This window comes from Typopeltis vanoorti, chromosome 14, assembly GCF_054136105.1.
Source record: "Typopeltis vanoorti isolate ZY-2024b chromosome 14, IOZ_Tvanoo_1.0, whole genome shotgun sequence".
Taxonomy (NCBI): Eukaryota; Metazoa; Arthropoda; class Arachnida; order Uropygi; family Thelyphonidae; genus Typopeltis; species Typopeltis vanoorti.
In genome coordinates, this window is record NC_143562.1 from 17,059,343 (window position 1) to 17,081,941 (window position 22,599).

Consider the following 22,599-nt stretch of genomic DNA (forward strand, 5'->3'; position numbering starts at 1 on the left):
TAAGATTTTATAAATCCATCTATATTTTATAATTAAATGTGGAAAAATTTTAAAGTTTAAAATTACAAATTCAAACTTTTGGTATTTTTTTCAACTGTAATGGTAACTTAAAAGTGATACATGTGAGTTGTCTTTTAGTAAAGACAAATATTAAATTTATTTTCATTAAAAATAAAGTTATTAACTTTAATTTTATTAAAGTATTTACAATTTTCATTACAATATTGTAAAAAATATTGTAATTAAAATATAAAATAACTTATATAGCGCATATTTACATTTACATAATTGGTCTACATATTTTCAAAGTAATTTGGCAGTAATATTCTAGCTCTTGATTATTTAAGTGTTTTGCCTTGTTCTGCATACTGTAATTTTATTATTTGATCGTCATTTTTTTTTTTTTTTAGCTTGTGGCATGATACAGTAATTTTTTTTCCTCACTGGCTTTTCCAAACTTTAGAATCTTCTCTGGGAACAGCAGAGTATTTCACTTCTTTCTAACCCCAATGATGGTGTCATGTGAAGACCTTCAACTTAAGGGAAAGGAGGGAGGGGGAGGAAACAACACTGGCACGAGCTACTGATATACCAGTAAGCAATGCTGGCTACCTGCCCGCGACTCCACCCACGCAAAACCCCCTGGAAGAACTGATGATATTGGAGTATATTTGAAAAAACTCTTTGTTAGTTTGCCAAAGCTTAGAGAGACAAAGGCGCCGCCTGGCGGTAGCAGAGCACAAAGACCTACTTGTGTAATAGTTCTCCGTTTGTTCCTAGCGAGAAGAAAATGGGGGGGGAGAGTTAGAGGGAAAAGAGCATGCAGACTCCTGATCACTTACTAACGCAGATTATGGTTATTTGTCTGGTTGCGGTAGGAAAGCCGCTGGGGACGGTAAAGGCAGACAGGATGATGGATTGTTTAACGTCCTCACGTGCACATCATCTACGAAAGGCGAGCTTTAGAGGGGCACTGAAGGACCTAACCTAGGTGTGTTATCACTTCAGGTGCCATCAGTTCTTCAACCTGAGCGCGAACGGGTGTCCCGTGTGGAATACCACGAAGCTCTTTGTCGCGAGAGAATGAAAAACACACCAGCTATTCCATGCTTTTGACCATAGCAATAATTGAGGAAATAAACAATATTTCGGGCATACAAAAATAGTGGGACTTACTTCAGCGTCCTCTACCAAATTGTATATTTTAATATTCCTCCACAATGAAAATGTGTTTTCACGATTTCTTCGTTGTTCTACCATCCAACCAAATTTACACATTTATTTTTATTTTTATTTATATTTATATATATATACATTTATACATTTACATTTGTGAATGTAAATATTACATTAAACTGTTCATTTTTGGTCTAAACTGTTAAAACTGAGAACTTTTATTGAGAACATTTATTTACATTATTTTATCTGCATTATAAATAATATATAGATTGTATTATTTAAAAGGTATATTTATAATATATAAAATATTTTAAAAATTTATTTACTTTTCTTAGTATAAAACAAAAATTGAATGTTCTATTTCATATACAATATTTTTCTTTACTTATATTACAAATAGTACAAATTATGCTCGCGTTATTCTAGTTAATGAAGCCTTTGTGAATTCATCAATAACACATCTCTCTTGAAGAAAAGTCCAACGTTGGAATACTAGAAATCACACTAATTTTTATATTAGTTTTTTTTTTAATAAAATGAAATAAGTTAGCTAGTTTTAGACAAATGATCGTGTGTTTTTGTTTCTATTAAAACAAACAGATTCGTGGCATACAATTTACAAACTTAATACACAAAAGTGGCGCTTTGGTGGCCTTGATTGTCGCTGAGTCAACAAACGCTTAGCCAAGCCTAACTATAGCCTAAATCAGTGGTTCTCAAAGGGTGCGCCAAGGCGCACTGGTGCGCCCTAGAAGATTTCCGGGTGCGCCCTGTGGTATTCCAGAGAAATATGTGTCCAGATATAAAAATAAATATAGTTACTCTATTATACCTTTTCATTACGGATATACCGCTCTTTTTTTTCAACACATCATTATTATGTTAATTAACAGCGGTTTTTCTTGCAGAGAGAACAAGAATATGGTTTATTCTTGTTGTGTATATTTCTCAGAAATTTGTATATAGTGCGCCTACAATTATTTGTAGGATTTTAAATGCGCCCCGACTTCAAAAAGTTGAGAACCACTGGCCTAAATAGAGTTCATTCAAAACGTTATTCATATATCTCATGTTTACAGGCCAAACTTAGTATAATTTGAGCATAAGACTTTTTATAGAAGCCGCACATTCTGCAAAACTGCACATTCGCAGCTTTGCAGACTGTTCGAGACGAATCTCTGCAAATGTCATGAGATAAACTTATGGAGAATATAAAAACCAGAAATTTAAAAAAAAAAAAAAAAAAGGAATTCTGACCGTGTTTAAAATTATATATATAAAAAACTTAAATTATGTAAAATTTATACGAATATTTGTTTGAAATTTCGTTCAATTTGAAATTTCGTTCAGTTTGAATACATAGGCTAGACAGTCGGAAGAAAGACTGTTCTAAGTTCGATTCTAGTTGCTGACTAGAGGAACTTTTGCTAAATCTTTTTTCGACTGGTTACCAAGTTAGTCGATCTCTGGAATGGGCAAGTAGGATTTCCCCTTTCGGAAATTCTGGTCGTTAATCCGGTAACTCAAGAAAATAGATGTTAGTACTCACACTATTTCAGACAATAATATATAGTACTAGAGTTAAAGATTTCGAGATGGTGGCAGTTGTCTATTGTATGCTCTTCTGGGAGACAGAGTTTAAAATCATTGATAATCTTTGATCAGTTACCTGTGATTAGTCAAGGGTGGAGTTTGGCTACTCCCCCCCACCCGCTTTCCAAAAGATAGGGTTAAACAGTCTTGTCTCTCCTTTTGGAGAATAAAAGGCGTTAACGAATCTATAAAATTTCATGAAATATAATTAAAAATTTCTTTATATAGTTTTTATATGGTTTATTTTTAATTATCACAGTATTTGCTTCCTCTTTCAAAATTTTAGGTAAGTTTTGTAAAAAAAAAAATCAAGTTTATATTCATCGCGTTTTATAGGTGTTCCTTGACTCTGAGTAAATGGTATTGCAATTGTTTGAGATGGTTCCAAAAACATTGTTGGAACCACCATTGTCTCAATGGGAGGTCTCGATGAGACCATTTTAGTAAGAAATATTGAAAAAAAAATTAAAAATGTTGTTTGTTACACTATATACTAAAAACAAATAATGAAATGATCGAAGATAGTCATAAAAAGGGTGTTCCGTGAGAGAATTCTTGTATATTGTTATTATTATTATTATTATTATTATTATTATTATTATTATTATTTACTACGTGATTCCATAATGATTCAGTATCACACCAATAGACCAACAGAGTTTTGTTTTATATGTACTACTAGAGACATGATCTTTATTTTGTACAATTTTACTTCTAAAATGATCTCTGATCAAATTCTAAATTGATATGGCGTAAGAAATTTTAATAGGTTCTAAATATCGACTTTCGTTTAAATGGCCAATCCAGAGAGAGAGAGAGAGAGAGAGAGAGAGAGTATTACTATAATTTCAAATCGCATTTGTCAAATTTTGCCAATATGACCAGGCTTACGTAGTGTTAAGATCTTTGTCAAGTTTACATACAAATCTAACTTGAAAGTGCTCAGAACTGAATTGTCGATTCGAGCTGCATATGTTGATTTCCCGAGAATTATCACGATGTCCGTAACAAAGTTAGAGTATTCACAAAACTCTATTGCACTGTGACACTTTTTTCCCTCAAAAAAATCTGACAAACATGTCAAAAGTGCAGTTTACGAATTGTTGATTGGCTTACTTGTAACCGTGTGATGTGTCACTACAAATCGCCTGACTGAAAGTAAAATCGAAATGACTCAATAAATTTTAATCCAGATTCCAAATACCAATAATCGTAGATTATTAGAAATACCAATGTGAAATTATTATTATCACTTGGAATCGTTTTGTCATTTTTTTCTCCATTAAACATTGGTCCAATTGTAACCAAAACTAAGTCGAATGGAGTGGACACAGTTTTAAATATCAGATATTGTTGATTTGCATTATCCAATCAGATTATTACTTTGTATATGTTCGAAATGTTTTGGCAATATTGCACGTGTAAAACGATCCATTTGAAATAAATATGGAATGAGATGCATCTACAGAATGAAGAATAATACGCTTCCATTTTTTTTTTTTTTAACGAAACGCAGCTGAAAAGAATTCTAAGTTCTCTTTTAGTTCTCTGCAACACTTTTAGGATTGTCTTCAATAGTATCTATGCTTGTTTAATATATAATAATGCCAAGTTACAAATCAGGCAGAATGTATTTTTGTTGGAGTCTTTATGTAAACTTCTTTGCAACCTTTAATTACTTTTTAAAATTTTCTTTGAATCTATAAAACTTCAAAGGTTGCAAAAAAAAAGGGTTAAGTAATCCCCTAATTTGTAGTAACTGCAAAATTAAAAAAAAAAAAAAAGACAAATGATGTTTAGCTAGAAGGAAAAAAAATCGTTAAGCAAGCTGGGGTTAAAGGCACATAAAAAACATAAATAATTTCAAACAAACACAGCGAACAACATTTAAATAAATAATTAGCAGAGATGGGTGCTGCGAATTAACACTTGCCTTGATATTGTCCAAAGTTATTTCCTAATGTAGCAGGGCCGTACGATGTAGTATTGTGAAGAGGCTGCAAGACTGTGAAGCAGGAGGATGAGGTGGGCGTGTCAGCCTTGGCTGGGGACGGACTACTACATACTTCGTTATTGCCTACTAAGGGAAATCATGCAGGTTGTGACGTCACAGTGGTAAAAACATGCAAGACACATGCTAACATGCAATAACTTCATGCATTGCGCAGCACTGGTCACAGAAATTTCAGTAAAAAAACAGCATAATCATAATCGATTACTGGTGTGTGTTTAGTAATGCAGATCGCAATATCTTTAATAAATACTTTTGGTTTACCTTGTGTCTAACATGACTAATTACCTTTGGTAATAATCAAATGGCTTTTACTAAAGCAAATATAAAGATTTCCCAAATAAACCTCATTTTTGAAATATTTTTCGACATCTGAAATATTCTAAAGGTGAAAACTTTAAGAAAATAAATATTATTCCATAGAATTGGGTATAGGACTGAAAATTCTTGGGATCTCCATTACTATTGTTATTATTACATCAATTTTCACTTGTTTATATATGACTATTTCCCTCAATTTTATTTATATGTGGCCAGTGTTGTGCTTGCATAGCTATCCTGTATGGCATATACATTATAAGCAAACATAATAAAACGAATAAAGTGCATGTAATATAGCAGCAGACAAGCAATTAAAGCTTATAACCTAAATTAATATATGGTACTTAAAAAGTGAATAAAAATTAACATAAGAGGTTGCCAATTAAGGCATAATTTCAAATAAATTTATGGATAGTACTCAAATCTGATTGCACATAATGCCACCACCGTACTTGATTTCCTATAGAGGATATCTTTGATGTGATTAGATAAAAAGAAATACTTCAGTATATTTATAAATAATCTTTTAATTCTGAAATAATTCTGAAATGGTTATTTACATAAAAAGTAAAATATGAAATTTAAAATGTTAGGAAGAGATATAGAATGAAGCCATAAAACCAGATTGGTGTATTATGGAAGAAGGAGAACTAAAAAGAACCCTTTTAAGTAATCGCATTAAGATCAATAGAAAATCAATAATATTATAGTTCCAGCTATATTTGATAACCAAATATAGAAATAAACTGAAAAGTTTTAAAAATTGACTAGAGCATACCTTCGGCATATAACTTTTTATTAATACTTAAGTTTCACTGTCCTGATAGCTGCTAAATTTTGAAAATTTTTAAAGTATCTTTCTATATTTGGCTATAAAATATACCTGGATCTCAACTCTAGATTTTATTAATTCCTATACAAGTTTGAAGCATTCCCTTCACCTACGTACACGTTGTTCCAAAGAAACCTGACAAAATGCATCTCCAGTAAAACATTCCAAATAACAGTTATATTGATTTACGTTCTCTTTTTTTATCACATTTTTATCTATAGCAAATAAGTAGTTAATGATAACAGGCAAATTTATATAAAATTACAATGCAAAATAAATTTAAATAAAGATTGTTTACTTTGTTTTTACAATTCAATGAAGAAATTATTAGAAAATCATTGGAATTCAGTTTTAGATATACCAGAAAGTGAAAAAAATACTTAATATATATATTGCATTCACTCCACCACCACAGTAAAAAACAAAGAAAGATAGGGAAAGAAAGAAAAAAAAAGGTATTGAACCCCTAAGGAATGCAGCCAGAATACCATCACCACAGTGTATTTCCCAATAGAGGGTAATACAGAGAGATGTATACAGATAAATATGCATTCCCATAAAGAGTAATGTTTAGATCTACAAAATATACCTTGCTGGTAGGGGTGGGAGAGAGAACTAGGATCTATTAAAGTTCCGATAGTGCCCGCCATGGGCTTCACTTCCTGCAAGCTGATAGGAGTCAGAGGTGTCAGGGAGCCGCTTCCTGTGAGAGAATAAAAACGACCAATAACAGATGGCGTTTTAATAACCTACTTATGGAGTGGAACAGATGAAAATGTGGACTACTTAATTTTTTTCCAGATGATAAGTTAATTTCATGTTAAGTATCTAGAAGAAGCTGTCTCATCTTTATACTGGCATAACCTACAATCAAAATAGTCTGTTATGTTATTACGCTTCTCGAAATTATTTCCTTCATTGTAGTCTCTACTCAACCTATTTCATAGACAATGTTATTTAATAACATTAGTTTTTCTTCCATTTTTAGTAGAACTAATATTATGCCAGAGTAAAGATGAGATGCATTTCATGTCGAATTTCAGGACAATTGTAACTGCAGAATCTCTTTTCAAAGGTATTGATTGATTACAAATTTACTTTTCAAAAGTAAAACCAGAAATTATTCACTATATTTAAAATACTTGCTGTTTTTTAAAAAATTAAAGGTGTTTTAAAATATTTTCAATTATTATAAAATTCTTGTTTAATACAATATTTTAAAAATATTTAATTAAATATTTCAATTATTTACTTAATTTTATTTATTTATTTTTTTAAAATATCTTATTACAACTTAATTATAACCTAAAAAAAACTTCAAATATTACCCCTATCGACTGTCGAATTATTGAAAACATGATTACTTTTTCTTCAGTTTAGATTTCATAGAAATACTTCAAAAACCGCTGACTCTCAAGAAAACTCCCTGTATTTTTGTTTTCAAAAAACTAGTTTAAAAGTTCTCCATAATCTATTACTAATAAAATGCACTTAAAGTTTTATCCGAACTGAAATTCCTTAATTTCAAAAATTACAGGAAGTGGATATTTTAATGTCTATTATGAATTGCAGTCTAGATATATTTAAATAATAAAAAAATATTTTAACTTTTAAGCATAAAATAAACTGAAAATACATTTTTAAACCAAAAAGTTGAAGATTCTAAATAGCTGAATACACTTTCTTCAAAGTATGACTCTTTGAGACGAATTATATGCAGTAGATCTCGTAACTTATTCACATTTAATAATATAAAATGTGAAACTAAAGATGATTAATCTGACAATCAATACAGTTCTGTTGTAAAACTACACTAGAAATACTCAATAGCTTGGCGTTTATGTTATGATTTACGTTGTCCATATTTATCGGAATTTTACAAACAAATATGGATAAAGCCTTGAGATAATCAATTTATTTGAGATAACTCAAATGACTAAAAATGAATAAAAAAGATATATTATAATAAAATCGCTGATTTATAATAAAAATTAGCGTTTTGTTTATAATAATTATTATAATCTTATTAATATATAATATTTAAATTATTATAAATTAATAAAATATATAATGCAATGTACAGTAATCAAATAATTGAATAATATTGCTATAAAATAAATTTTAAAAAAATTGGCAATGCTGCAGCCAATGAAGTTCTGACTGAGGCTCGGCTATTGCTGTTACCCTCCTGCCATGATCAGAGCTTTAATAGCTCATTAACACCTTATCCCTACACTGTCCTCTACAGATAACGGGGAAGATGAAAAGCAATATTGCTTCGCCCCTTTAAGCCAGTCCTTATAAGGACTATACATTTATTTCTTTTAATAGGAATATAATTATTTTATATGGAAGTTTTACAAAGATACCTTTATGGATTTACGAAGATACCTTATGGATATATAACAAATATCAAATTAAAGGGACATTAAATATTAAATATAAAGAAAACTGTAAGAAAAATAAGTTATCAGGAGAATATAAATATTAAGCCGCAAAATTAAAAAAAAAAATTAAATGATGTAGCCAGGAATAGAACAATGATTAAAAATACCCAGGAGGAATAAAGCCGCTACTGTATTTTAATATTAGAGGTGTAAAAAAAAAAAAAAAAAAAAAAAAAAAAAAGCCACTAGAAAGTTGAGATGCAGAAGGGCAGTTAAATAGATTGCATTCGATCTGAAATACCGAAATATGGCGATGTTCAATTTTATAGTGGCTACAATGCATTATTCTTAAGGTTTGGTCATCTCATAAGAGTGGAGGAAGACTCTCGTCATGGCAATTTTTACAAAAGGGAAATAAAAGTGAATGTAAGAATTATTTGAAGAATTTTACCATTGAGTATTCCAGAAAAAGATTTATGTGAATATACTTGAGAAAGGGCAAAGAAAAAATCATGGAAAAATTGGTGTGGAACATGTTGGATTTAAGCCAAATAAAACTACATTTTTTTACTTTACGACAAGCCCATCATAGATCATGGAAATCTAAAGAGGATTGCACAAAATAAGGTACTAAAAGGAAAAATTGTTGAAAAATTTAAATTGATATGACGTAAATTGGAACATTATGCTGAGCAATACGTAACTTATACTTAAGTAGAAAATCAGCAAAGAAAATGAAGATGACTGATGTTAAATCAAGTGTAAGGCAGGATCGTATGCTATCTTCACTATTACTTATAATCGATATGGACCATGTTGTGAAGAAACTTGATATTAAATAAGATGTTAACATGGGACAGATTCACCTCAGGTTTATACTACAATTATTCAAGAGTCTGTAGTCAAATTAAATGATATAATATACAATTAATTAAAGAAAGAGGAGATAAATGAAAATAACAAGAAAAAACAGAAAACTCGTTTGATTTAGATCTAACACAAATCACATCCCACTGGAGGGGAGGGAAGGGAGAGAACAGCTCTGTAGAAGATTCTAATGTTCAGCAATAACAATATTATTACTACGGATGATACATTTTTCTCCTACCATAAGTGTTTTCTTTTGAGGATTTTCAATCGAAAGGTGTATAATAATACACTTTTAAACATATGATGAAAGATACTACCTCCACGCTATCAAAAGAACAATGTTTGCACATCATAGTATTATTTGAATTATCAGAGAAGCAGCTGAGGTTATTTCATGAGGTAGAGTCCATGAAATGGACTGTACTGGAAAAAATAACCCATCTGTCATTGAGAAGTCTATAAAATTATAAAAAAGTCATGACGATAACAAAGCATAGTCGAAACGGACCGCACCCCGTCAACCCCATCCTCAAAATATCAGATGCTTTTTCAATCCCTTTCACACTTTCCCACCCTATAAAATATCGCCCCGCCCACCGCCAGTAATAATAATAATAATAATAATAATAATAATAATATATATATATATATATATATATATATATATATATATATATATATTTGAAAAAAATAGATTTAATGACTCCAAGACCGAGATAACATATAAAGATTTTAATGATAAATTCTACTAGTTTCGGCATATAGCAGCCTTCTTCAGGTATTTATAAAGGAAAGGAATACTAATAAACATTGAATTATTTAGACAAACTGGAAATTACAGATACAAATTGCCTCACATAATCGATACATAAAAACGTTGTATTTTTCAAGTTGTTCCAACTGGCGTGCAATTGTGCGTGCAAGTTCACGTGAACGCCAATATTGAATAACTGCAGCATGGCTATCTGGGATGTTATAACTTAAATTATTATTTAAGTGGACCGGGTTCAGTAGGATTTCCTTTGATTCTACGATTTTCCTTTCAAACTCATCTTCACAGCGAAAAATATTTTCTGATCTATTCCAGCATACAGAGTGGCTTTGTTGGTCATCATTAGGATTATTTGAAAAAAGAACATGACTGGATAACGCAGTTGCATGAGATCTTTTGTATGAGATGTCTCTCTTATGCTCTTCTATGCGTTGTTCAATAGATTTGTTAGTGTGACCAAAGTATGGGATATTGCAATCACACCACAATTTATATACTCCAGGGTACTTAAGGTTGTGATGAGTAGGTTTTGGATGGCTGATTAGAGAGCGGATTTTTGTAAGTGTGGTGAAGAATGTCCTGATATTATATTTTTTAAGGACTTTAGCTATTTTCTTAGAGACTGTGCTAATGTATGGAATGGAGATGCTACCTTTAAAATTAATAATCTCTGTTGTGCACTGCTTAGGAGGGTTCAGAAGAAATTTCTTAATTGTTTTTTCAGAGTATCCATTTTGTTTAAAAATAAGAGTGAGGTGATTCATTTCTTTTTGTAGTTCATCTTGTTCATTTAAGAGAGAACGTGCTCTGTGTCCTAAGGTAGATATAATTCCAAGTTTTTGTGGTGGAAAATGATGAGAAAGATTATGCAGATATCTATTGGTATGCGTAGGTTTTCTGTACATAGAGATTTTTAATCTTTCAGAGCATCGTGTAAGCATAACATCCAAAAAAGGTAAAGAGTTATTATTTTCTATATCAGCAGTAAATTTTATATTAGGATGTTGGGTGTTTAGATGACGAAGAAAATCTGTGAGAGCTGTGTGACCGTGATTCCAAATAATGAATATATCATCAACATATCTTTTCCAAACTTTTGGTTTAAATGAGAAGGAAGATATGGCTTTCTTTTCAAAGTCTTCAAGGAAGATGTTAGCTAGCACTGGGGACAAAGGGTTGCCCATTGCCAGGCCTTGTTTTTGTTGGTAAATGGAGTCCTTATATCTGAAGTAACCAGAATGAATGCAATGCTTTAATAAAGTGAACATTTTTTTTGGATAATTTATCCTGTAGTAATGTAAGTACCTCGTCCGTAGGAACGTTAGTAAATAAAGATATAATGTCAAAACTAGCTAGAATATCATTATCATCGATGGGAATATCTTTAATATGAGAAACAAAATCTGTGGTGTTTTTGATGAAAGATGAAGATTTATTGGAGAAACACTTGAGGTACTTTGTTCATGTTCTTTTTTCAAATAATCCTAATGATGACCAACAAAGCCACTCTGTATGCTGGAATAGATCAGAAAATATTTTTCGCTGTGAAGATGAGTTTGAAAGGAAAATCGTAGAATCAAGGGAAATCCTACTGAACCCGGTCTACTTAAATAATAATTTAAGTTATAACATCCCAGATAGCCATGCTGCAGTTATTCAATATTGGCGTTCACGTGAACTTGCACGCACAATTTCAACAAACAAATCACGCCAGTTGGAACAACTTGAAAAATACAACGTTTTTATGTATCGATTATGTGAGGCAATTTGTACCTGTAATTTCCAGTTTGTCTAAATAATTCAATGTTTATTAGTATTCCTTTCCTTTATAAATACCTGAAGTAGGCTGCTATATGCCGAAACTAGTAGTATTTATCATTAAAATCTTTATATGTTATCTCGGTCTTGGAGTCATTAAATCTATTTTTTTCAAATGTATAACAACCGAGTAAAAGCTGATCGCCATATATATATATATAAACTAAATACATGAATATATGTGTATATATATAATATACATAAAAAAACGGGTTTTTCTATTTTAATTCCCCCACATTGCCTAAGACCCCCCCCCCCCACTTCCTTCCAAAACACCATGACTGCAGTAGTTTGCACCACAGAAAGAAGACAATCCACAACACCCACGATAAAAAATAAGATATGTGTAAATTTCTCTTCCTTTATGCTACATATATTTGTTGGTAAATATATATCTACAATGCCCTAAGAAAGCAGGCAAAATAGCCGTAAATATAATAAAAATTAACTCTTTTTGAAGAATTAATCTGGCATCTTATCTGAAATTCATGGTATATTTTCCAGAAAGATTAAGCATCTTTTAGCCGCAAGATTCTATATATAATAGCAATGCTAAGAATTTAGTAAATTATCCAAATTCATACTTTGTACATTCACATGTAACTATTACCAAATGTATTCGAAGTTAAATAACAAAAAAAAAAAAAAAATCAGCTAACGCCTTTTTATTCCCGTTTACGGGAGTAGGCGAGGCCATTTAGCCCTATCTAACTGTTGGAGACTGAGTGGGCAGTTCAATCTCCACTGGTACCAATCAGAGATAGATGGCCCAAGGCTACCACTAATTAAGCGGTACGCAGTGAAGAGAGACGGCTCAAATGTGCCGCCATCACTTGGTCCCTAACCCTAACACAATATATTTAATGTCTGAAATAATGTGGGTTCTACGGTCGATTTTCTTGAGTTTACGGGACGAAAAACCCGAGTTTCCGGGAGGAAAAACCCGCTTGCCCGTGCCAGAGATCGACTAACTCGGGAACCGGTCGAAAAAAGGCTTAGAAAAATTTCCTCTAGTCGCCGACTAGACTCGAAACCAAGTCTTCCTTTGTGCGGCCAAGCGCCGTGGTATGCAAACGCCACATCCACTGAGCTACACAGGCTCTGTTAAATAACAAAATAGCAAAATGTTTATTTATTAGAATATTTTCTAATAAATAAACTTCAAAAACTTCAAAAACTCGCTTCAAAAACTAAATAAATCAAAACTGGAAATGTTCCCCATTCTTTGAAACGCCCTTCACAATTTAAAACAGTTGTCAGCTTGCTAAGTCATAATCTCCAACTGAATCCAGTTCTACAAGCAACAGGAGTTCAAAGATAAGTTCAAAGACAAAAGCATTTTCGCCCTTTTATGCCAGTCCTTATAAGGATAAGGAATACTGATCCCCGTGTGGTGGTATTCATGTCGAATGAGACGACTAAAATGGGTACCCAGGGAGGGTAATGGATGGCAATGCTGTAGCCAAATAAGTTCTAACTGAGGTTCGGCTATTGCTGTCACCCTCGTGCCATGACATGATCAGAGCTTTACATGATAACTCAATAACACCCTACCCTTACATTGTCCTCTACAGATAACGGGGAATATGAAAAGCATTTTTGCTTCGCCCATCTAACCAGTCCTTTTTAGGATTTAGGAATACTGATTAAAATAAAATGTGTATCCCCGTGTGATGGCCGGGAAAAGATTAGCTCCACTATAACCCATGCATGTCGTAAGAGGCGACTGAAATGGGACGCAAAGTTTCGCTCTCTTAGGTTAATTCCGAAATTTTGCTTCTGGTGAGGGAGCTTAGATTTCGGGGTGGGGGGTTTGCCCTGAGAGAGAGCATTTTGAGTCTCTGGGGAGCGACCTTGTCGGTGGGCGCTTTTCACTGGAATATGAGCGGTTCTGCTCAGTAGTGTGTGGGGGGGGGGGCGTCACTGAGTGGAACCTACGCTGAGTTGGACGATCTTTCGGCCAGTCGTACGGAATGGTCCAGGGGATCGTCTTAATTTTTATAACGGGCTTTACTTAAAAATCGCCCCCACTGCAGCCCATGCATGTCGTACGAGGCGACTAAAATGGGTACCCATGGGTACTCAATAGTGGGCGAAAGACCGTCCATCTCAGCGTTGGCTCCACTCAGTGATGGCCTTCCACCCACACACCACCACCGAGCAGAACCGCTCATATTCCGAAGAAAAGCATTCACAGACAAAGCCTCGCAGCGGGTCGTGCCGGAGAACACTTTCCTCGGGGTCTCAAATTGCTCCCTTAAGGTAAAAACCTTAAGAGAGCGTACTCAAACTCTCGAATCTCTGCGCCCCAGGGGGTAACAGCAATACCAGAGCCTTAGTTAAAGCTTCTTTTTGGCTACAGCATTGCCGTTCGTGACCATGGAAGTCCCAAAAAGGACTTTATATCTATCCTTAATTGCTCTGCGCATATCCTTATCTTTAATTCTAAAGTTCTAAAAAGAAGTGGGCGATGGACTGAGTCCTTGACTCTTTATCCCGTCATCTGAATGAAGAAAATCTGTGTGGATGGAGTGTTATTGAGCTAAAAGCTCTAGTCATGGCTGGGTAACAGCAATAGCCGAGCCTCATTTAAAACTTCATTGGCGACAGCATTGCCATCAGCTACCCTGGAAGTCCTAAAAAGGAATGGGATGTCTCATCCTTATCTTTAATTGTCCTTATCCTTACAAGGACTGGCTTAAAGGAACAAAGCAAGAGTGCTTTTCATATTCCCCGTTATCTGTAGAGGACAGTGTAGGGATAAGGTTATTGAGCTATTTAAGCTCTGATCATGGCAGGAGGGTAACAGCAATAGCCGAGCCTCAGTTAGAGCTTCATTTGCTACAACATTGGTATCCATTACCCTCCAAGGGTATTGGATTCTACAAGTTCTTAAAAGAACTGGGCGATGGACTGAGTCCTTGAGTCTTTATCCCGTCATCTGAATGAAGAAAATCTGTGTGGATGGAGTGTTATTGAGCTAAAAAGCTCTAGTCATGGCTGGGTAACGGCAATAGCCCAACCTCAGTTAAAACTTCATTGGCTACAACACTGCCATTTGTTACCTTGGAAGTCCTAAAAAGGACTTTTTTTTCGGATTCCTATCTTTAATTCCTTATCCTTATAAGGACTGGCTTAAAGGGACGAAGCAAGAATGCTTTTCATATTCCCCGTTATCTGTAGAGGACAGTGTAGGGATAAGGTATTATTGAGCTATTAAAGCCCTAATCATGGCAGGAGGGCAACAGCAATAGCCGAGCCTCAATTAGAACTTCATTGGCTACAGCATTGCCATCCATTACCCTCCAAGGGTATTGGATCGAATGAATCAATCACCGCATCCACGATTCCCTCATCTTTAATTGTTCTGCGCATGTAACAATTATATTCTGAATTGATAGATTTTGATATGGTGTAGGAAATTTTGCATTAAACTTTCTATAAAAAATCTCAAAAAAATTTAATAGCAGAATTAGACAAAATATTTTAGTACTGCATTTTAATGTATTTCATATTAATCAGATGCTGTTGTGCTGGATTAATACCAAATACTAGCATTGAATTGATGCTAAATATATTATAACCGCAAATTAAAAGCCATTTGTTTATATAAAATGATGAGAACTGAATTAACGCATTTTTGAGAAAAGTGACTGTAGACTGTCCATAATATTAGGCAAGAAACGTATCTTTTAGATATCTTCTAATCATTTTCATATTTGCTGTGTTCTAAAATTATTTGTGCATATTTTCAAAAAAATCAGTTTTTTTTTTTTTTTGCACGTATAGAAAACCTAATATTTTCTTGCAGTTTCTAGATAAAAGCTGTCACTTTTTTTTTCGATGATAAAGATTTTGTTTTTACGTGCAGAACTGGTAAACCAAAACAATATCTAGCAATCTACAAGGCGATTCAAAAAAATATATATAGTTTAATATATAAAATTTCGAAAAATAAAATAATATAATGTATCTTTAGCAGTAATATATAATAGTTTGATATATGAAATTTTCAGATGCCTACAATTATATTTTCGGTGTGAAATAAATGGATAATAGATCAGGAAAAAATATGTTTTATTGGAAGATATATTTTATCCTGTTGAAAAATATTGAACTCGTTTCTCAATATGGGCTTATTTGTAGACCCCTTCGTAATACATTTCTGTAAGAATAATTTTTAATAAAAAAAAGACAATACGCTTTCTAATGAGAGTATAGTAGTCAAAATTTTCCAGCTCATATTTAGAATACCGCAATGGAGAAAGCATTCCAATATTCTCTTTCTCTTCTCGTAAAAAAAATATATGAGGACTTCCCAAAGTTATGTGTACCTGCTACAAAAAGAAAGAAAAAAAAAAAAAGACCCTCGATTGGAACCAACGAGCCACGTGATCGCGGTAGCCATTTCCTCTACAGGAACGCTTCCAATTGCTCACATCCTAAACCCATTTCCAAGAACCAGTGACCCAAAACACAAACCTGACGCCTTAAATGTCTGCTTCCGGTGAGTGTGATTTGGTGACAACAACTTGCCCGCTCAGTCATTTCCTGCTGGAACATCGTCACAGGTTGTGGTTATAACAAAGGCAAACTCATTTTTACACAGTGACTCAACAACAGCTCACACACATCTAGTTGTAAACAATCACTAGATGTCTCATTTTAGTTGGAATTATTGTATGACTTGAAAGGCGCTTGTAAAGCATTTTACCTCAACAAAATACCGTATCAAACTTTTTATTAAAAATTTACGACACAAAAATACTATCTAACTAGTTCTTAATCGTTTATTTCAAAGCAAACGAATGTTTTAAGGAAAATCAAAAGGTCCGTTAGAAAGAGTATAAAAATAATAACTTGTGAATATTTTTAAACAGAAAACATTGTGCACAGTAGCGTCATGTTTGGACAAATAACTGTTTAAATCCAAGTTGAACGAAACGGATTTATTGACGTTCACAATGAAATCGAATTCCCAGTACTATATATCAAATATATTCTTATATTCTTACTAAGGTTTACCCTGAGGTCACTTTCACAAAACGAGATAAATTAAATATCGCATCTAAACATTGCTAAATAATGATATTTTAAGCTAAAATAAAGAAATATAATTAATTTAAATATTACAATTATCTATAATAATTAATAAATAATCATTTTGCAAAGATTGTCATTAAAATAGAATATCTATTTACAATATTTACTATATGAAATGTTTTCAAGTTTATACACCAATTAAATACCTAAATATTTAATTCACTTTAAAAAGCCATAAGAAAGAAAATATGATTTATGTATTATGTATTTGTACAGATGGAATACAAATTCCATCTGTACAAATACATATACGTATGTATGTATGTATATTTGTTAAAGATATACATTCTTCCATCTGTATGAATACATATATTTGTTAAAGATACCAAGATACGTTAAAGATATACATTCCATCTGTATGAATACATATAGATATACGTATGTATATGTATACGTTAAAGATATCAAGCTATTTTAGTTATAAACCTGGCTTTAATTCATTTCCCAAGTAAGCAAACAGACAAGTAAGTCAAGTTTGTGTCTGCAAGTAGTGCAAGTCTGGGTGACCCGCACGTAGTGCAGGTCTTAGCAACTAGTGGTAAAGGTGGAATAAGCTCTGGGTGTGGATCACTATTCTTAGTATTTACCCTTAATGCAAAGCACATCTCCTTGAGGAGATGTATGATGCTAATGGAGGCCACAACATACAATTTAAATTGTAATAAGTATATTTGAAATTTAAGATTTTGAGGTATACTAGAAAATTACAAAAAAAAAAATACACCATTTAATTTTTGTTAGCAAAATAGTATAATAAATAATGTAAGTCTATTCTCTATTGGACTGGTATATTTCAGTGTCATCATTTCGCCAATAATTTGGAGTTTTTGTTAGATGATAAAGGAAAATATATAATTTAATTCATATATTAAATAAAGGAAATTCAGTTCTGGATTTGGAGGCCACGCCATACTGAGCGAATCAGCTCGGGTCATGAGGCCATTATAGTCTACTTGCATATTTTCAGACCGGATTCGATTTTTACAGGGTTTAAAAATCTTTTAGCTCCATGCCAGATTCACGAACTCGTATTTTAGTCGAAAAACCGTTATGAACGTTCTCTCAACAAAGACCCCACTTTTGTGTGCTACAGTTAAGATTCCTAAGAGTTATGTGTTCTGAAAGAAAGAAGAAATATAAATAAGAGAACGAGAGAGTCTGCACTTTAAACTTCGGTTTCAATTTATGGATCTTTCTTTTTTTGTTTTCTGTAAGCTCATTCCATTAATTGCCAAACTCTGTCTTTCTCTCGATGCATCCGATTTGCACTTTTTTATGACATTCCTACCCAGAATATTTTACTACCCTGGGTGGCTTAAAATTAACACTTTTTATCCTATTAATTAAGACTTAAGTGATAAAGCATTTGTACTAAGAGACCAGTTAGCAGCATTAAGATTACATACACAGACCTAAGGACGCACGTCTGTTGATTATAAGAGGTTGCTGGTAGGTTTGTCTGTTTAAGAAAAGAAACAGGAGAAAGTTTCCATAAAGAAATGTTCAGCTATCTTATAAGACGGATCTTCAATTAAAATGTGTAAATAAAAATCATTTTATCGTTCCTCTGACTGCATTTTGGGGGGTGCATTTAGAGACAGAGGGAATTCATATTTATTTGGATTATTTCGGATTGGTTTCATAATATTTAGAAACATTCAGAATATATAGAAACGGGAGAGTGAGAGATAAAAAAAAACAAGAATTCGAATAAAGAAGAAAAGATTATATTCTGAGTTTAGAGTTCAAGTATGATGGTGAAAACATTGACTAGAAAATGCAATTACAGAAGCAGCATCTGAAGTGTAGGGAGTGAGTGAAAGATGGAAGAATGTCATTGCCATAAAGAACGAAAAGAGTCGGTGAAAGAACCGAGTCCTGCGGAGCTCCAAAATTCGCTACAAACTTCAAGGATAAAACACCATCCATCAGCAATGTGTAATGTGCGGAGAAAGAAAACTGAAGTCCGCTTGAATAAGTCAAAAGAGAGGTGGAAGCTTAGTTATAGACTTTTGTTCCGAACACAACCAAATGTGTTGGAGATATCAAGAACAACTGTTTGAGATTTTTCAAATTTTCTACAGTATTTCTCCAAAGGTGGATGACATAAACAAGAAGATCCACTATAGATCGACACCGGAGGAATCATCATTATTATTACGTGACACCTCCAGGGAGTCCAAAGACTCATCGAGGGAGGGCACCTACTCTACAACTCTCTGTCTCCACACTCAATTCACTAATTATAACCAACGAATCTATAGTAGCGATCATTTATTACTTGATAGATTCTAGCTAGTTTAGAAGTCGAGTGTTAATAACGTTCATCACGTTAGAAAGAATTGTAGTACAAGAAATTGGGCAGTAATATGATAGTAAAGATCTAACCCCTTCTTAAGAGTTGGTTGGATATGAGCTGTAGGATAAGTAACAGTGAAAATTCGCTTATCTCATAGTATAAAAAAAAGCGATACAAAACAGGCCTTCTGATGTCCAGTTTGAACAGAACTAGTCAGCTCTATCTAGTGAAAAATCAAAGTATGCAGTAGAGGTTGAGTTTGGAATGATACGAGTACATTTGAAGATGTCATCGATGCAAGAATTAGATGAAAAGAAAGACACTATACAGTCCCGGCCGTAGGAAATGTGGGGCTCAATTAGCATAGTTTTGGGACTCCGTTATGTTCAACAAAATCTAAAATGTTTGTGCTTTTTGAGATTTCCATCCGACTTCAAAGAACAGCTCGCGCGCGCCTACATGCATCAAAATCTGGGAAAATTTAAACATTCATTACTTTTACACGTTCAAAAAGAAGGGACATCTATCGATAATGCTAAGGGTTGGAAACATCTATCAATGAGAAAAACAGGCAAAGACATCTAACAGATTACGAAACTTATCTCCACGAAAACAGATACATTACTATCCGCGAATTAACCAATGAGTAACTTCATTTGGCAAAAGTCAAAGCATTTTGATTTCAATGGCACCAACGCTAAACTTGATGTGTCGAGTTTGAAGAACTGGTGGAATTACGACGAACAAACTAAAGATAAAAGACTAATTATATTGTGTATATTAATTGCATATACTCTTCTTGCCGATTTGCTTATTTTTCAAGACCGAAAGCACTGCTATCTTCCTACGATATCACCGGCTAATTTACCTTCAGATGAAAAGTCCTCGCAATGGTTCTTTGCATTCTCGATGCGAATCGAACCCGAGTACTGTAGTTGCAAGAGGGAAAAAGGAGTTCTAAGAGAAAATGTTTGATCAGATCTCTTGAAAATGATATCGTAGAAGTCTCGTATAGCAGAAAAACAACTCAATTAGGACCTATCACCGAAGATCCCCCCCCCTTTATATATATAGAGAGAGAGATCTGAACGCAAAGATTAATCACTTTAATAACAAAAGTACTGACCATAGAGAAAGCAGTAAGATGGTATAATTTTAGAAATAAAAGAATGTAATTATCTGTAACGATGACCAAGGTAATATACGTGTGATGTACACCGCCATGTGTTTTTCCTAACTATTATGTTTAATTGGCGAATCGCTCGATGAATGCTAATATTTTCGACTAGCTAATTACGCTTGAAGCGTGAAAGCAATAATAGATTAGTGCGTACAAGCTAAATGCTACACGTCAAGAGGTGCTTGTCGCTGTCAAAAGGAGAACAGAGCTTTATAGCATCGTAGATTGATTGAATGCATATCGTGGAAAAATGGTGTAGGATTCATCAACTCTATTTCTGACAAGGTCCAAGTTCCTTCAATGATTTGGATAACGCAATTAGGTAGAGAATGTGGTTGGGTGTGCGTGTCTTCCCGTAACGGTACAAGGCCTCTGTCAAACTTTTGTTTGAGAGAGAGAGAGAGAGAGAGAGAAAACGGTTAAGACGGTAATTTCACTTGTCGCTGACTTCGACTTGCTGTTCTCTTTAACACAAGGCTGTTTGCGAACAGAGAAACATTAACAAACTTTTGCAAGTTTTCATTTAGGTTTCTGTGTAGCGTCATTTAGCTTCTGCAATTTGCCATCTAACGGTAAAGCCGTCCGCTTCAAAGGAAAAGAGGAAGTAAAGTGCCGAAGTGTTCATTGGGATGATTTTCTTCCCCCGAATCCTAGGAAGTTGATAAGGAGTGCGTTTTAAAATAAATGAAAGGATGACTGATTAAATTCCTTCGTCGACAACAACCATAAGACCTGTGTGTGTGCAAGCTCGCGCGGAATAAGCACACTTTATCAGGGACGTTACATTTCCAGACAAGAGTAGCGATAAGTTCGGTTGTCAGCGCGCCACTTCCTGACTTGCAGCTGAACTATGAAACTCAATTTGCTACTTGGCCGGTTTGCTTTGTTGAAATTCAGAGCTTGTTTGCCCAAATTAGTTCCGCCTCGGTTGGCAGGCTATCACTGTTCAACACGGTACAGGGGTCTAAGAGTTGGCGTCACTCTCTTGCTGAAGGTGTGTGTGTGTGTGTGTGTGCAACAGAACCGGCTACTGAAGGGAAAGGACAAAATGTTAATTCTTTTTCACAACAGTACACGGTAATGTGGACGACTTGGTATTTGCACAGTGTGCAAACACACTTACAAAACATGACAGTTTGCCGATTTACTGAACTTTGCGAAACTACAGTCTCCTTTCGAGATACACTTTAAATAGCGAGGCGGTGGATATTACGAGGACCCCCGAGAAGGATTATAAAAAAACAGAGGCAATCTCAAGAAATAAGTGGATAATGATTACAACAACAACAAAAAAAGTTTTTGAGTACGTTTTGTAATCTTAATTTCTTGTGGTTATTTTCGATTGCAAACTTCGTTGTCTCAAAAAATCACTTTTCCTGTCATTAATATTATGACCAACCGCATAATAATATAATATAATAAACAAATATACTTGTACTTGCAATCTTGAATCGTTCTCTGCTGATTCATGCCGTGTTTTTCCTATATAGAAAATAGAAAATTCTGACAAGTAGTAGACCCGATGTTTTAAGTACACATCGAAAATAAGCTTCTCTTAACTCTTTTCAAATTGTTATTAGAGTATTTATTAATAATAAAACTAAATGGTGTTTCTATTAAAATCTTAAATTTTAAGTAATTATCTAATGTTTTATAAATTTTAAAATAAAAATAATATAGAACATATTTAATTTTATTCTATTTAATATTATAAAATTATTTATAAAATATATAAGTATTTAATTTTAAATCAGAACTGAAATGTTTTTCTCAGAATATTATGAAAACAATATCTCATTAATTCTTTCATGTTTTGTCTATTTAGTTTCTAAAAATCGCATGTCTGAAATAGAAGGGGAGTGCCAAGGAAGGAAATTAATTGTAATTTTAGTTACTGCCTCCCCCCACAGACACACACAACTTCTCTCCCGCCTCCATTCTGTTGCGACTGTGCCAAGATAAGCAATGTAAGAAACAACTAGATTTCATATTTTGTCAAAATTGTTACACTGACGCGACCTATTGAGATGTCCAAGAAGAGGAATCCCAATTTCCTAGGTTGGATTGCGCTGAACAAACAACCACATTCCAATTTTAGTTAAAATCGATTAAAGGTGGTAGCCTAAAGTATCTACTCAGAAGATTAGCAAAATAAAATAAAATAAAATATAAAAAAAAAAAGACATTTTGCCGTTTTGCTAAATTCAAATTGCTTCAGTTCTTTCCTTGAAAGA

At 33.4% G+C, this 22,599-nt stretch overlaps 1 protein-coding gene across 1 annotated transcript in view; it reads right to left on the reverse strand.

The window, feature by feature from the left end:
- LOC150099263 (uncharacterized) overlaps positions 1 to 22,599 on the reverse strand; it is a 151,920-nt gene that overhangs the window by 20,962 nt on the left and 108,359 nt on the right. Inside the window, exon 8 of the mRNA XM_090404295.1 lies at positions 6,526 to 6,639. Within this exon, the coding sequence (XP_090260421.1) occupies positions 6,526 to 6,639 (114 nt within the window). The remainder of the gene's footprint in view (positions 1 to 6,525; positions 6,640 to 22,599) is intronic.